The following is a 12,523-nucleotide window of genomic DNA, read 5'->3' as shown; positions in this document are numbered from 1 at the left end:
TCATGTGAGGGAGGTTCTGAATCAGCGCCCATGACGATGCTGTGAGGATCCCTGCCAGGGTTCGTGTCAGAATTCAGGCACCAAACCTAGGGATGGAGCCTGTCACTAGACTCCCGTAGGGTTTCTTCGTACTGAGGCATAACCCACCTGCCGTAGCCAGGGGTTCATGTCACTCAGATGAAGGTTCATAGGCGAAGATGCCCGCCAGCTGCCCAGACTGCACCTGAACAGGTCCAGCGCCCTGTGCCTCAGCCGATGCAGACCCTGCCCCACCCTCTTGACTTCCCTGCCCTGGAGAGTTTGTTCCACAACTTCCTGTCCTTGGAATCCCATGCTGGGCAACCTTGGGTCTGGGTCCTTCCGTTCAGCGTCATGTCTGACGTTCATCCTCGTGGGCAGCAGGTCCACCCCCCGAGCCCCAGGTTACTTTCCTGTTGTGTACCTGACAGATTTTGGGGTGACTTCCAGTTGTTGGCTCTGTGAAGGCGGCGGCAGAGCTGCCTTGGGTCCCATCTCCTGTGGGTACGTGCACTTGTCTCTGTGCCCCCCGGGCAGATGCAGGGGTGGCCTCACTTTAGCACTGGCAGTTTTCCCAGGTGGTACCAGTCCATCCCCACCAGGCACTTTGGGAGTTGCCCTTGTTAGGCATCTCTGTCAGGCACCCTTGCTGATTTTCAATGTACACCCACATTGGGAGCCACTGGGTGCTGTGACAGCATTAATGGGAGGCATGATTTAGGAGGGAGAGAGCTGTCAGGAAGGAAGCTGCAGAATTGGGTAATCGAGGGAGGGAGATTGTCCTGATCCTGGGCTGATTCTGAGAGGGGGTGCAGGGCAGAGACATGTGGAGTGTGTAGAGTGTCGGCCTTCTGGGGAGAAAAGTGTCCGCCACAGGAGCTTCTCAGCTGGGTGGTAGCAGAAGGGGCAGGGGCCCTGTGCAGGACAGTGTGGGTAGAGCGGAGGGGAGAAAGGCCAGGCCTAGGAGAGGATGTGGGCACAGGGAAGCCTGTCTTACCTCTTGTTTCAGGCAGTGTGTTCAGGACTGGTGGCCCAGTCCTTTGCTTCCACATAAGGTTGCAGAGCATTTCAAAGCAGGAGGTGTTCTTTGTGATCTCTCTGCCCAGAAGTGGCTGTTACTGACCTTTTGAGCCCTTTTCTCCAGTCCTGTTTCTTTGGGCATACAAGTTGATATGTGGTTTAACTATGCCAGTGTCCCCGTAACCCTGTAAAGTGGAATTCGATTCTGAGTTCAGTTTGAGCTGTGGCTGTCTCACTGCCAAAGTCCATCTCCTGGGGGGGGGCGGACTCTGGTGGGGATTTGTGTACCCACAGCCTTGGCTCACACAAGGCTGAACATAGCAAGTCTGTGGCTGAGGAGACTCTTCCACATAGTCCCAGCTCCGTCTGGGTAGAAAAAGACTGGACTGACCTCTGGTTATGGGAGCAGATTTTGTGAGACTTACTGGTTACCCCTTTCCAGAGCCCCAGGCTCTCCATGCCAAGGGGGCTGGCCCCAAGTCAGAGTGCATGGTTGCTCCCCTTGATGGCCTGGAGGGCCCCGCTGCCCTCTTGGGAGTGAGCCTGCTTTTATTTCCTGCCTTACTGAAAGTTCCACTGTGGACTCTTCCAAACCTTCACAAAAATAAGGATAATGGAAGTATGGTCTCCCAGGTACTTGGAGAATAAGCAGTTCATGCCTCTCTGCCCCTCCCAGACTGTTTTCAGTCACACCCTGGGTGCTGTATGATTTGACAGCCAGGACTGGAGCGCAGGTCTCTGAGAGATGGGCCTTTCCCTCCCAGATGCTCACAGAATTGTGTGAAGTAAGTTCCCGGGTTAGCAGGGACTGTCCTCACTACATGGCTGCCTGGCAGTGAGTGGAACGTGCTTAGGGCTAGACCCTGGGGAGCCGTGGTGGTCCTAGGCCTAAAGCCTGAGACCTGCACCTGGACAGGGATCGCCAGGCCTCTCCAGCATCCTGGTTCTGTTGTAGTCAAACAGCAGTTTGGAAAAAAGAATGCAGCTCATATAGTCTTCCATGGTTCAAATAATGACAGGCCGTTTTAGGAACTGTGGTGCCGTCTTCAGGTGTAGTTCTTTCATGGGTCTAGTTCATCAGGAATTGAGAGCAGAAAATTGGAGAGCTTAATTAAATCGATGTGAAGAGAAAGTGTGAGTCTCTTGTGTTTGTATGATTGAAAAGTTTCTTTCTACAAGACTATAGTACCCTTTTCTACATGTAGGCAGGTGATTAAACACTGAAGTACATATTTTTACCTTGTTAAAAAATACTTAAATGTGGAGTTCCCTTCGTGGTGCAGTGGAAACGAATCTGACTAGGAACGATGAGGTTGTGGGTTCGATCCCTGCTTTGCTCAGTGGGTTAAGGATCTGGTGTTGCTGTGAGCTGTGGTGTAGGTCGCAGACATGGCTTGGATCTGGTGTGGCTTTGGCTGGCGTCTGTAGCTCCGATTTGACCTCTAGCCTGGGAACCTCCATATGATGCAGGTGCTGCCCTAAAAAGCAAAAAAACAAAACAAAAACCACTCGCACGTGTCTTTTAAAAGGTCAAGGAACTTAGGAGTTCCCCCTGTGGCTCAACGAGATTGGTGGCATTTGGGAGCATTGGGATGCAGGTTCAATCCCCAGCCCGGCACAGTGGGTTGGGTAGATCTGATCCCTGGCCCCAGAGCTCCATATACTGTGGGTTGACCAAAAAAAAAGTCAAGGAAGTGGAATGCAGAAGTGTGCTAACAGGGCCGGAAGAGGTTCAAGGCAGGATTTAGTCTGGCAGATATGTCTGCAGCTCCCTCTGAGGTCAAGCAGGCTACCTCCATCCAGGCCAGGTAGTTTGCTCACATTATAGTCAGTAACTGAACATGTGCCTCATCATTTCCTGCCTCTAAGATGAAAGCACCTGGGTGCCGGGCCCCTGTCTCTTTGGGGAGGCTGCTCAGTGCATTGAGGACAGGGACTGTGGGGTTCGGGGGAGGACTTTCAGGACACTCCCTCGGTCAGAATTGCTGATGTAGAGTTCCCTGATGGCTCAGCGGGTTAAGGATCCAGCGTTGTCACTGCTGTGGTGTGGGTTCGATCCCTGGCCTGGGAAATTGCTGATGCAGCTGCAGCTTCCTGTGTCTCCATAGTGCTGGAGTTCCTTGAGTATTTTTCTTTTCCTTTCCTTTCCTTTTCCTTTCTTTTTTCTTTTTATAGCACTGTACCTGTGCCATAATGGAAGTTCACAGACTAGGGGTTGAATCAGAGCTGCAGCTGCTGGCCTACACAAGAGCCACAGCAATGCCAGATCCAAGCCCCACCTGTGACCTACACCACAACTTGTTGCAGTGCCCACAACACTGGATCCTTAACTTACTGAGTGGGGCCAGGGATCAAACCTGTATCCTCATGGATACTAAGTCAGATTCTTAACCCACTGAGCCACAGCAGAAACTCCTTTGAGTATTTCTTTATGGCATAGTTGGTGGCATGCTCTGTAGGTGAATATTGTCATTAATTTTTATCAGACTAGCATTTGCACAGAAATTTTAAAAGTCAAGGAATAATATGACTTAAAAGAGACCTTGGTGGTTCCCTACTCTCCATGTCTTCCCCTGGACTCCGGCCCTTTTCCACCGCTGCCCGTGGAGCTAAGCCACAGCATGTGCTGTGCTCCCTGAGGCCTTCATGAGTTTTCTGTGGTGGACAATCAACTGACATTCTCTGACAACCCAGCTCTTATCTCTGCTTCTCCATCGTTAGCCAGTGTTTCCCCTTCAGGGTAAATGGGTGATGAATGCTTCCCCTGCACAGTGGGGACTGTGATGGCATTTACCCCCAAGGAAAAAATAGCCTTCTTAAAGATGTGCCAGTTTTCTGTGTGCCTGTGGTCAAGTGTTCCCGTGTCCTCAGTCGCCTCTTGGTACAGTTCTCCAGCCCCCAGAGCCGCCCAGCTCTCTGTCCCCACCTCCCTTCTGGAGGCCTTCTGGGTGGAGCCCCCTCAGGGGCTTGTCCTCTGAGTTGCAGGGCACCAGTGTTGGGGCTCGATTCCTATATCCTGGGTTTTCTTCTTTTTGGCTCACACCCTCATTCACCTGCTTCCAGGGAGGGGCTGAGGGAGTTGAGTTTCTGGAGGCCTGTGGGTTTGGATGCACACGGACTTCTAGGTCAGAGATGCTTCCTCAAGGGTTGAGAAGCCCATCCCTCTGCTTTCTGGTGTTGGGGCTGCCATGGTGCTGGCCCAGTTCTTCTCCTCTCCGTGCGCTTTAGGGCGACTTGCCTCACTCCCCAAACTCTCCACCGGCAGTGAATTCCTTCTGTCCTTTCTGGGGCTCTTGTTCCCTCCATGTGCAGGGCTCCCTCTCCTCTAGTCTTTAAAGCTGGCCCTTGACCTTCTTCTCCTTTTCTTTATATTTTATCTCCTGCTGTCTGTCTCTGTCTTCTAGCTCTGCTGTCTGGGGGATTTCTTCAGTTTTATCTCTGACCTTTCACTGCTAGCATCTAAGATGCTTTTAATTTGTAAGAACCCCCCCCCTTTTTTTCCCATAATCTGACTTTTTGGTTTTTTAGCATCTTGTTCTTGTTAAAGGGATGTGATAACTTATCCATTTGGATAGTAAGGGTAGCGTCTTGATGTTTTCTCCTTTTTTTTTTTTTTTTTTTTTGTCTTGTCTTTTTGTTGTTGTTGTTGTTGTTGCTATTTCTTGGGCCGCTCCCGCGGCATATGGAGGTTCCCAGGCTAGGGGTTGAATCGGAGCTATAGCCACCGGCCTACGCCAGAGCCACAGCAACACGGAATCCGAGCCGCGTCTGCAACCTACACCACAGCTCACGGCAACGCCGGATTGTTAACCCACTGAGCAAGGGCAGGGACCGAACCCGCAACCTCATGGTTCCTAGTCGGATTCGTTAACCACTGCGCCACGACGGGAACTCCTGTTTTCTCCTTCTTGATGTGTTTCTTGTGGGTTGGCTGTGTTAGCTGCGTGGGAGCCCTTGGTTGGCTGCTTACTCCTAAAGGGGGCCACTGTGGAGCTGGTCAGAGCCTGGGGATCTGGTGGAGGTGGTGGGGTCTAATCTCAGCTGTTGCTGCCGACCTATGCCACAGCCACGGCAACGCGAGATCCGAGCCGCGTCTGCAACCTACACCACAGCTCACGGCAACGCTGGATCCTTAACCCACTGAGTGGGCCAGGGATCAAACCCGCAACCTCATGGTTCCTAGTCAGATTCATTAACCACTGCGCCAGACAGGAACTCCCCTTAACTTTATTTTTAAAATAGAGTTGTTGCAGGGAACGTATTTATTTGGATTACAACTTAAGCTAGCACCTCACCCATCAGATGGCTCTGTTCTACTGATGGGTTTTCTCTTCTCAGAAAGCCAGGTCTTACATTGAAAACTGTTTGTTTGTTTTTTTATCTTAATGGCTGCACCCACAGCATATGGAAGTTCCTGGGCTAGAGGGTCAGATGGAGCTGCAGCTGCCACCCTCCGCCACAGCCACAGCAATGCCAGATCCAAGCCACATCTGATTTACACAGCAGCTTGCAGCAACTCCGAATCTTTAACCCACTGAGTAAGTCCAGGGATCGAACCCGCATCCTCGTGGATATTAGTCAGCTTCTTAACATGCTGAGCCACAACAGGAACTTCTGGAACCTGTATTTTTTTTTTTTTTTTTAATTCTGACTCATCTCTTATCATCCTTCTCTCCAAATAAATTCCTGATTTTTAAAAAACTTGGCACTTGCAGTGTTTGGGGGAAGAAGCCAAAGGAAATATAGGTACTTTCTGAGTTGAGAATATGAAACCCATAGGTGTGATGAGACCTGTGTCCCCTTCTCAGGGCTACTGTGGTGACTTGCTCTCCTTCTGGTCTGTCTTTGTTTCCTGGGCTCATAGGACCCCTTGGTGCTGGGAACAAAGCTTTGGGCTGGTCTTGTCACGGGATGTGTGGGCTCAGCTGGGACTGGTGGAGCAGGCAGTTCTCTCTTGTTCTGGCCTGAGCTGTGCTCTGTCCTGAGCTGTGCCCCAGATGTGGGGAGCTTGCCCAGGCCATGAGCACCCCTTCTCAGACATCAGGGCTGGGCAGATCCAGATCCCTTTTCCTTGTGTCTGGTCAGGGGCCGATCACTATGTGGTCAGAATCTTCTTTCAGTCATCCAAGCTCTCTTCCCGTTGTGAGGTCTGCTTTTGGTGATGTGCTTAGAGCCACCTTCCCCCTCCTGACGTGGGATGTGTAACTGTTCTCCTGCTATATTCTGGGACTGGTGTGACACAGTGGAGGGCCCCACATGCCAGCTGTAGGCTCCTGTCCCAGGTGGGCAAACAGACTTTTCATCTGGGCTGCAGGGAGCTTCCCAAGGTGGGGGACAGGGCCGGCCAGAACATCCGCCCACAAGGGGTCAGTTAGTTAATGGGTGTTGCAGTTCTCAAATCTGGGGACGTTTCCTCTAGACAGCAGAATGAACATCTTTGGGTGGGCCCAGGATGTCCTATATATCTGAGGCCAAGAGCCTTAGGCACCGACAGGAGACCCAAGGTGCTCAGGACGTCAGAACTCTGCCTGCATGGACCTGGAGGCCGTGTTGAGGAGGGTGGTGTCAGGAGAGAACCAAGCCTGGGTGGGAGGGCCAGGGAGACTGTCCTCTGACTGAGGTCCTTCACCTCCTGTGCGCCAGTGTGCCTGATGACATTACCTCCTATAATTCGCAGGATGAGGTGGCACTGTCACCGTCCACCCTCTGCACTGCAAGGTGTTGCCTCATGCAGGGTCACTGGCGAGGGGAGGAGTGGCTAGGGCAGGTGGGGGCCTTAGCGCTCATTGAGCTTGCATCCAGGCAACCTGCTCGAGGACACATGGTGGCTGGGTGTGTGTCTAGGATGGGACTCTGATTGACAAGTTGAGTTTCCCACTTTAGAGATAGTGCGGAGGTGAGGAGGAGAAGGCTGAGCTGGGCCTGTCCTCACACTTTCACCCTGACCTCAGCCTCTCTGAGCATCTTTAAGAGAGAATACGGGGGGGGGCAGTACCTCTCAAGACCTGGAGCTGGCCAGTGGCAGGTTGGAATTTGAACCTCTGTCTGTGCATTCAGTCCAGGGATCAGGAGCCTAGGCTCTCCCACCCTCCTGTGCTCCCTGCTAGGTCTGTTTGCCCTGCTTTTCCCTGGGCCCCTGGCCTCTGCCACCAGGACATGCCTGTGTGAGACTGGTTTCTCTGAGCCTGCCATGTACTGTCCTGTCAGAGTAAGTGGTGTTGCTGCCCCTCGAGTTACAAATAATGGACACTGATGCCTGCCTGCTGCCCATAGAGGTGGACACCACAATCTGTTCTCAAGGTGTTCATAGGACAGACAGGAAGCCAGTGATTCCCACGGGAGGTGCCATGGGTGTGGTCAGTGACTGCAGGTGTCTATGAAGTGAGGCAGAGAGTGGGGGTTCCGGGTCAGTGCAGGGCTGGTGAGTTGGTCCCCTTGGGAGAGCAAGCAGAGTGGGCGAAGAAGGGGCTCCTCAGCTGGACGGAGGCCCTTGAGGCAGGTGGGACGTGGAGCTGTTCAGAGCCTGGGGATCTGGTGGAGGTGGTGGGGCTGGGACCCGGAGACGGAGGCCACTGCAGGGATGGCACACATGAGGTGGGAGATGGGTGAGGTCGGAGCTGTGGGGAGTGGAGGCCAGAATCAGGAAGGGAAGAGGGGATTCCCAGGCTTCCTCTCTGGGGTCTGGGTTGGGGGACTCATGGGACCAGGTCAGGTGCTGGGTTAGGTCCTCCCTGGGGAGTCTCAAGTTTGCACCAGAGACCTGTCGAGCTCTGACTGGGCAGCTCTGCCTCCAAGGAGCAGCCTCACAGCCCAGGTCATGGTGGGAGCTGCGTTTCTGAACCCTCATCCTTCAACTCAGGGCTGGTCTTGCAGTGCTGATGCCTCCCTGGTGGCGCCAAAGCACTGTCCCTGTGTCAGGTGGTCGTGAAGGCCCGCCCTCCTCCCTGACCCCGGGGCCAGCCGTGCTCCACCATCCTCTCAGCTGTCCCTTTGGGGCTCTGCCCTCCACTCATGTTTGCTAGTCTGCCTTGTTCATTGAGCATCGCTAGCAGGGGCTGAGTGCGGAGGAGGGGCCCATACTTACGCAGGCCTGTGGGATCTGGTGCCACATGGGTTCAAGCCTGCTGGATGGATGGGAGCCTCTGACAAAATGCTGAGGTGGCCAAAAAGGAAAGGACAGGCCCTCTCCTTGGAAAGCGGATTGTAACAGCAGAACTGCTTCCTTTTTGGCCTCATCTTCTATCTTATGGAATATGATCTGCAGACTAAAGACAGGAACAAGAGTATTTTTTAAAATATGGTTTGCAGAACTGAAAACAGTGTTCAGGGAGCCTGTTTGTTCTCCAGCCGATGACATGCAGGGCCCTTTTGGGGGGATGGGTGTGGGATGTGGCTCGTGCTCTTGACAGAGCCCAGCACCCAGAGAAGCCTCAGCGGATCTGGTGTCTCGGGCCTGTGACGTCCTCCTGGGATTAAGCCTATGGCTGTCTTCTCTGTGGACTTGCCAGGCATCTGCTGCTGTCAGGATGCAAGTCCTCGTGGGGCCCACGTGCCCGCCCCCCTTCAGAGTGTCGGCTGGCAGCTTGGAGGACTGCCTGTAGGCAGCCAGATTGAGCTGTGTGCCTGGCTTGCTCCCAGCAAGGTGTCACGTGACGAAAACCTGTGTTCACACCCTGACTCTTGCTGTGCATGCATTGTCGCTGTGCAGCTGTCTCTTGCACCAGCTGGAAGTTGTTGAGGTCAGGCTAGTCTTCTTGGTCCCACGTGGAGGACCTGTGTGTCCAACACAGCAGATTTTGCCTTGGGAAGGACTGAGAGGGGACTGGCGTGGCCCCTCTGTTCTGCAGAGGAGGGGTCTGGAGCAAGGGTCCCAGTGCTCTTAATGCCAGAATGGGTTGAGGACTCAGGCCACTCAGAGGGCAGGAAATGGAAGCCAGCCGCCCAGCTATTAGACGAGCTGGCCGTGAGCCATCCCTGGGCCTGGCCCCTCTGCCTGCTTGAGCCGGGATGGCTGCTTTGTATGTGGTGACCACCTTTCCTGCTCCTTCCTTCTCCTGGCCCTGCCTGCTTTCTCCCCTGCTCAGCTGCCTTTCATGGTGGTGCCCAGGGCCCCTCCCTTCCAGCTTGTCCTGGACCTCAGCCAGGCCCCGCGGGCCAGGGCAGCTGCTATGCCAGCCTGCTGGCCAGGAAGCCTGGGTGTCAACATTTCTTCTCCTTTGTGTTCCAGTGAGGATGCCATGAGGAAGGCTGGTGTGGCCCACAGTAAATCTAGCAAGGACATGGAGAGCCACGTGTTCCTGAAGGCCAAAACCCGGGTAAGGCCCTGGGGGTGGGGGGGAGGGTGGCTGGTCCCACACTATAGGCATCACTGAGGCGCTCTGCGCAGCAGTCTTGTGGGTCTTCCCATGTCCATGGTATAGGTGTGGCAGGGCGCTGGGCACATGGCACTGGGTGGGCACCTAGGATGCAGGCCTTATGTGGGTCCCTCTGCGATTGTCAACTCCTATGAATCCTGCAGGGCACTCTTTCAGGCTCAGCCCTCCCGGGGGTCTTCACCAAAGCCCCGTGGGGCCTGACAGGTAGGCCCAGGAGGGGTTCTGTTTTTCTTTTGTTGAATGGTGAAGGTGATGCTTGTGGAGGCTGAGGCCATGGAAGAGGGCGTTGCCAGTGCGGTGGCTGGGGAGGATTTCCTGTGTGGGCGCTCATGTTGCCACCTCGGGCTTCACACAGCCACTTCTTTTCATCTGTGCACTAGCCTTGGGGCAGAGCTGTTAGTAGAAGCCAAGTGGAGCATCTGGGGTTATGCGACTCTGCTCGTGCAAGGCAGGCCTGGGTCCTGCCCCTGCCCTGCAGGTCCTGGCTGCGCTGCATTGGGCCCCAGTGGGGCCACAAGCTCTGGGACCCACTGTGCTTTGTATGGCTCGAAGTTGGATACTGGTCTAGATAAACCAACTGTCAAGACATATAGAGGTCAGTTGGAGAGATGTGAGCCTCATCTGAGTGTTTAGATGAGATGAGCCTGTTTTGAAACGGAAAGGGGAGAAGTTCCGGTTGTGGCACAGGGGAAAGGAATCCAACTTGTACCCATAAGGACAAGGGTTCAGTCCCTTGCCTCGCTCAGTGGGTTAAGGATCCGACGTTACTGTGAGCTGTGGTGTAGGTTGCAGACGCGGCTCAGATCTGCCATTGCTGTGGCTGTGGTGTAGGCCAGTGGCTACAGCTCCGATCTGACCCCTAGTCTGGGAACTTCCATATGCCATGGGTGTGGCCCTAAAAATAAAAAGGAAGAAAGAAATGAAAAGGGAGAGATTACTAACGGAGTACAGCTTCCAAAGCAGAAACTGTGAGTGGGGTCTGGGCTTAGAAGTCAGAGCATTCGAGTATGTTTGTGAGCACGTGTGGGTGGAAGAAGCTGCAGGAGCCCGTGTACCCAGGTGGACATAGACAACAAGCATCTTTTTTTTTTTTTTTTAATAGTTTTTATTTATTTATTTATTTATTTATTTATTTATTTAATTTATTTATTTTGTCTTTTTGCTATTTCTTGGGCCGCTCCCGCGGCATGTGGAGGTTCCCAGGCTAGGGGTCCAATTGGAGCTGTAGCCACCGGCCTACGCCAGGGCCACAGCAACGCGGGATCCGAGCCGCGTCTGCAACCTACACCACAGCTCACGGCAACGCCAGATCGTTAACCCACTGAGCAAGGGCAGGGACCGAACACGCAACCTCATGGTTCCTAGTCGGATTCGTTAACCACTGCGCCACGACGGGAACTCCCAGCATCTTCTTTTTATAACAACTTTATAACAACTTTATTGATATTCGTATCCTGTGCAGTTCACCCATTAAAGTGTACAGTTCAGTGGCCTTTAGAATCTTCATAGAGTTGTGCACCAATCACCATAATCAATTTTTTTTTAATTTTTAAATTTTTTTAGGGCTGTACCCACAGCATATAAAAGTTCCCAGGCTAGGGGTTGAATCAGAGCTGTAGCTGCCGGCCTCCACCACAGCCATAGCAACACCAGATCCAAAGCCGAGTCTGCCATAGCTCACAGCAACCCTGGATCCTTAGCCCATTGAGCAGGGCCAAGGATTGAACCCATATCTTCATGGATACTAGTTGGGTTTGTTACCACTGAGCCACATTGGGAATTCCAGCTTTTTATGTTTTAATTTTGTATTTATTTTATTTTCTTTCTTTTTTCTTTTTCTTTCTTTTTTTTTTTTTTTTTCCGCTTTTTAGAGCTACACCTGTGGCATATGGAAGTTCCCAGGCTCAGGGTTGAATCTGAGCTACAGCTGCCAGCCTATGCTGCAGCCAGAGCAATGCCAGATCCGAGCCAAGTCTGCAACCTCCACCACAGCTCACAGCAGTGCTGGATCCCTGACTCACTGAGTGAGGCCAGAGATTGAACCTGCATCCTCATGGATACTAATCAGATTCGTTTCTGCTGTGCCACAACGGAAATTCGTATTTTTTTTTTCTTTTTAGCTATACCAACAGCACATGGAAGTTCCTGAGCCAGGGATTGAACCTGTGCCACAGCAGCGAGAGCGCCTGATCCTTAACCACTGAGGCACAAGGGAACTCCACCACAATCAATTTTAGAGCATTTTCTAAAAGAAACTCTGTACCTGTTAGCCATCATTCCTCATTTTCCCTCCACGTTCAGCCCTAGGTAACTACTTACCTGCTTTCTGTTGCTATGATTTTGCTTCTTTGGTGCTTTTCATGTAGATGCAACCATACAATGTATGTTTTTGTGACTGGCTTCTTTCACTTAGCATAATATTTTCAATTTTCATCCCTAAACCATGTCATAGCGTGTACTTTATTCCTTTTTATTGCCAAATAACACTTAACTGTATAGATGTAGTGCATTTCATCTATCCATCCGTCTGTTTCCCCTTTTTGGCTATTACAGTAATGCTGCTCTGAATATGGACAAGCTTTCCTGTGGATATGTGTTTCCATTTCTCTTTGGTTTACGCCTAGGGGAGGAATTGCTGGATCATGGAGTAACTCTGTATTTAACCTTTTGAGGAATGGCCAGGCTTCTCAGGAATTGCAGCTGTACCATTTTAAATTCTCTGTAGGAGTGTATGAGGTTCCAGTTTCTCCATTCCTTATCAATGCTTGTTATTGTTTGTATTTTTTATTAGTGCCATGATAATGACTGTGAAGTGCTGTCTCAGGGTGGTTCTGATTTGCATTCACTGACGACTGATTGTGTTTATTGGTCGTTTGTATATTTTCCTTGGAGAAATTTTTTTTTTTGGCCATCCCGCGGCACATGGAGTTCCTGGGCTAGGGATCTGATCCCAGCTGCAGTTGTAACCTACCTTACAGCTGCAGCAATACCACATCCTTTAACCCACTGTGTCTGGTTGGGGATTGAACCTGCGTCCTGGTGCTGCAGAGACAATGCAGATCCTGTTGTGCTACAGTGGGAACCTGGGAGAAGTGTTTATTCAGATCCTT

General features: G+C 52.1%; 1 protein-coding gene across 7 annotated transcripts in view; it reads left to right on the top strand.

Moving 5' to 3' along the window:
- MED15 (mediator complex subunit 15) overlaps positions 1-12,523 on the top strand; it is a 56,301-nt gene that overhangs the window by 9,418 nt on the left and 34,360 nt on the right. For all 7 annotated transcript variants that reach the window (XM_021073412.1, XM_021073416.1, XM_021073414.1 and 4 more), the window contains exon 2: positions 9,266-9,353. In XM_021073412.1, the coding sequence (XP_020929071.1) occupies positions 9,266-9,353 (88 nt within the window). The remainder of the gene's footprint in view (positions 1-9,265; positions 9,354-12,523) is intronic.

The sequence above is a fragment of the Sus scrofa genome, chromosome 14, assembly GCF_000003025.6.
Source record: "Sus scrofa isolate TJ Tabasco breed Duroc chromosome 14, Sscrofa11.1, whole genome shotgun sequence".
NCBI classification, from domain to species: Eukaryota; Metazoa; Chordata; class Mammalia; order Artiodactyla; family Suidae; genus Sus; species Sus scrofa.
The sequence above is the reverse complement of the archived record's forward strand: the minus strand, read 5'-3'. Positions and strand labels throughout refer to the sequence as shown.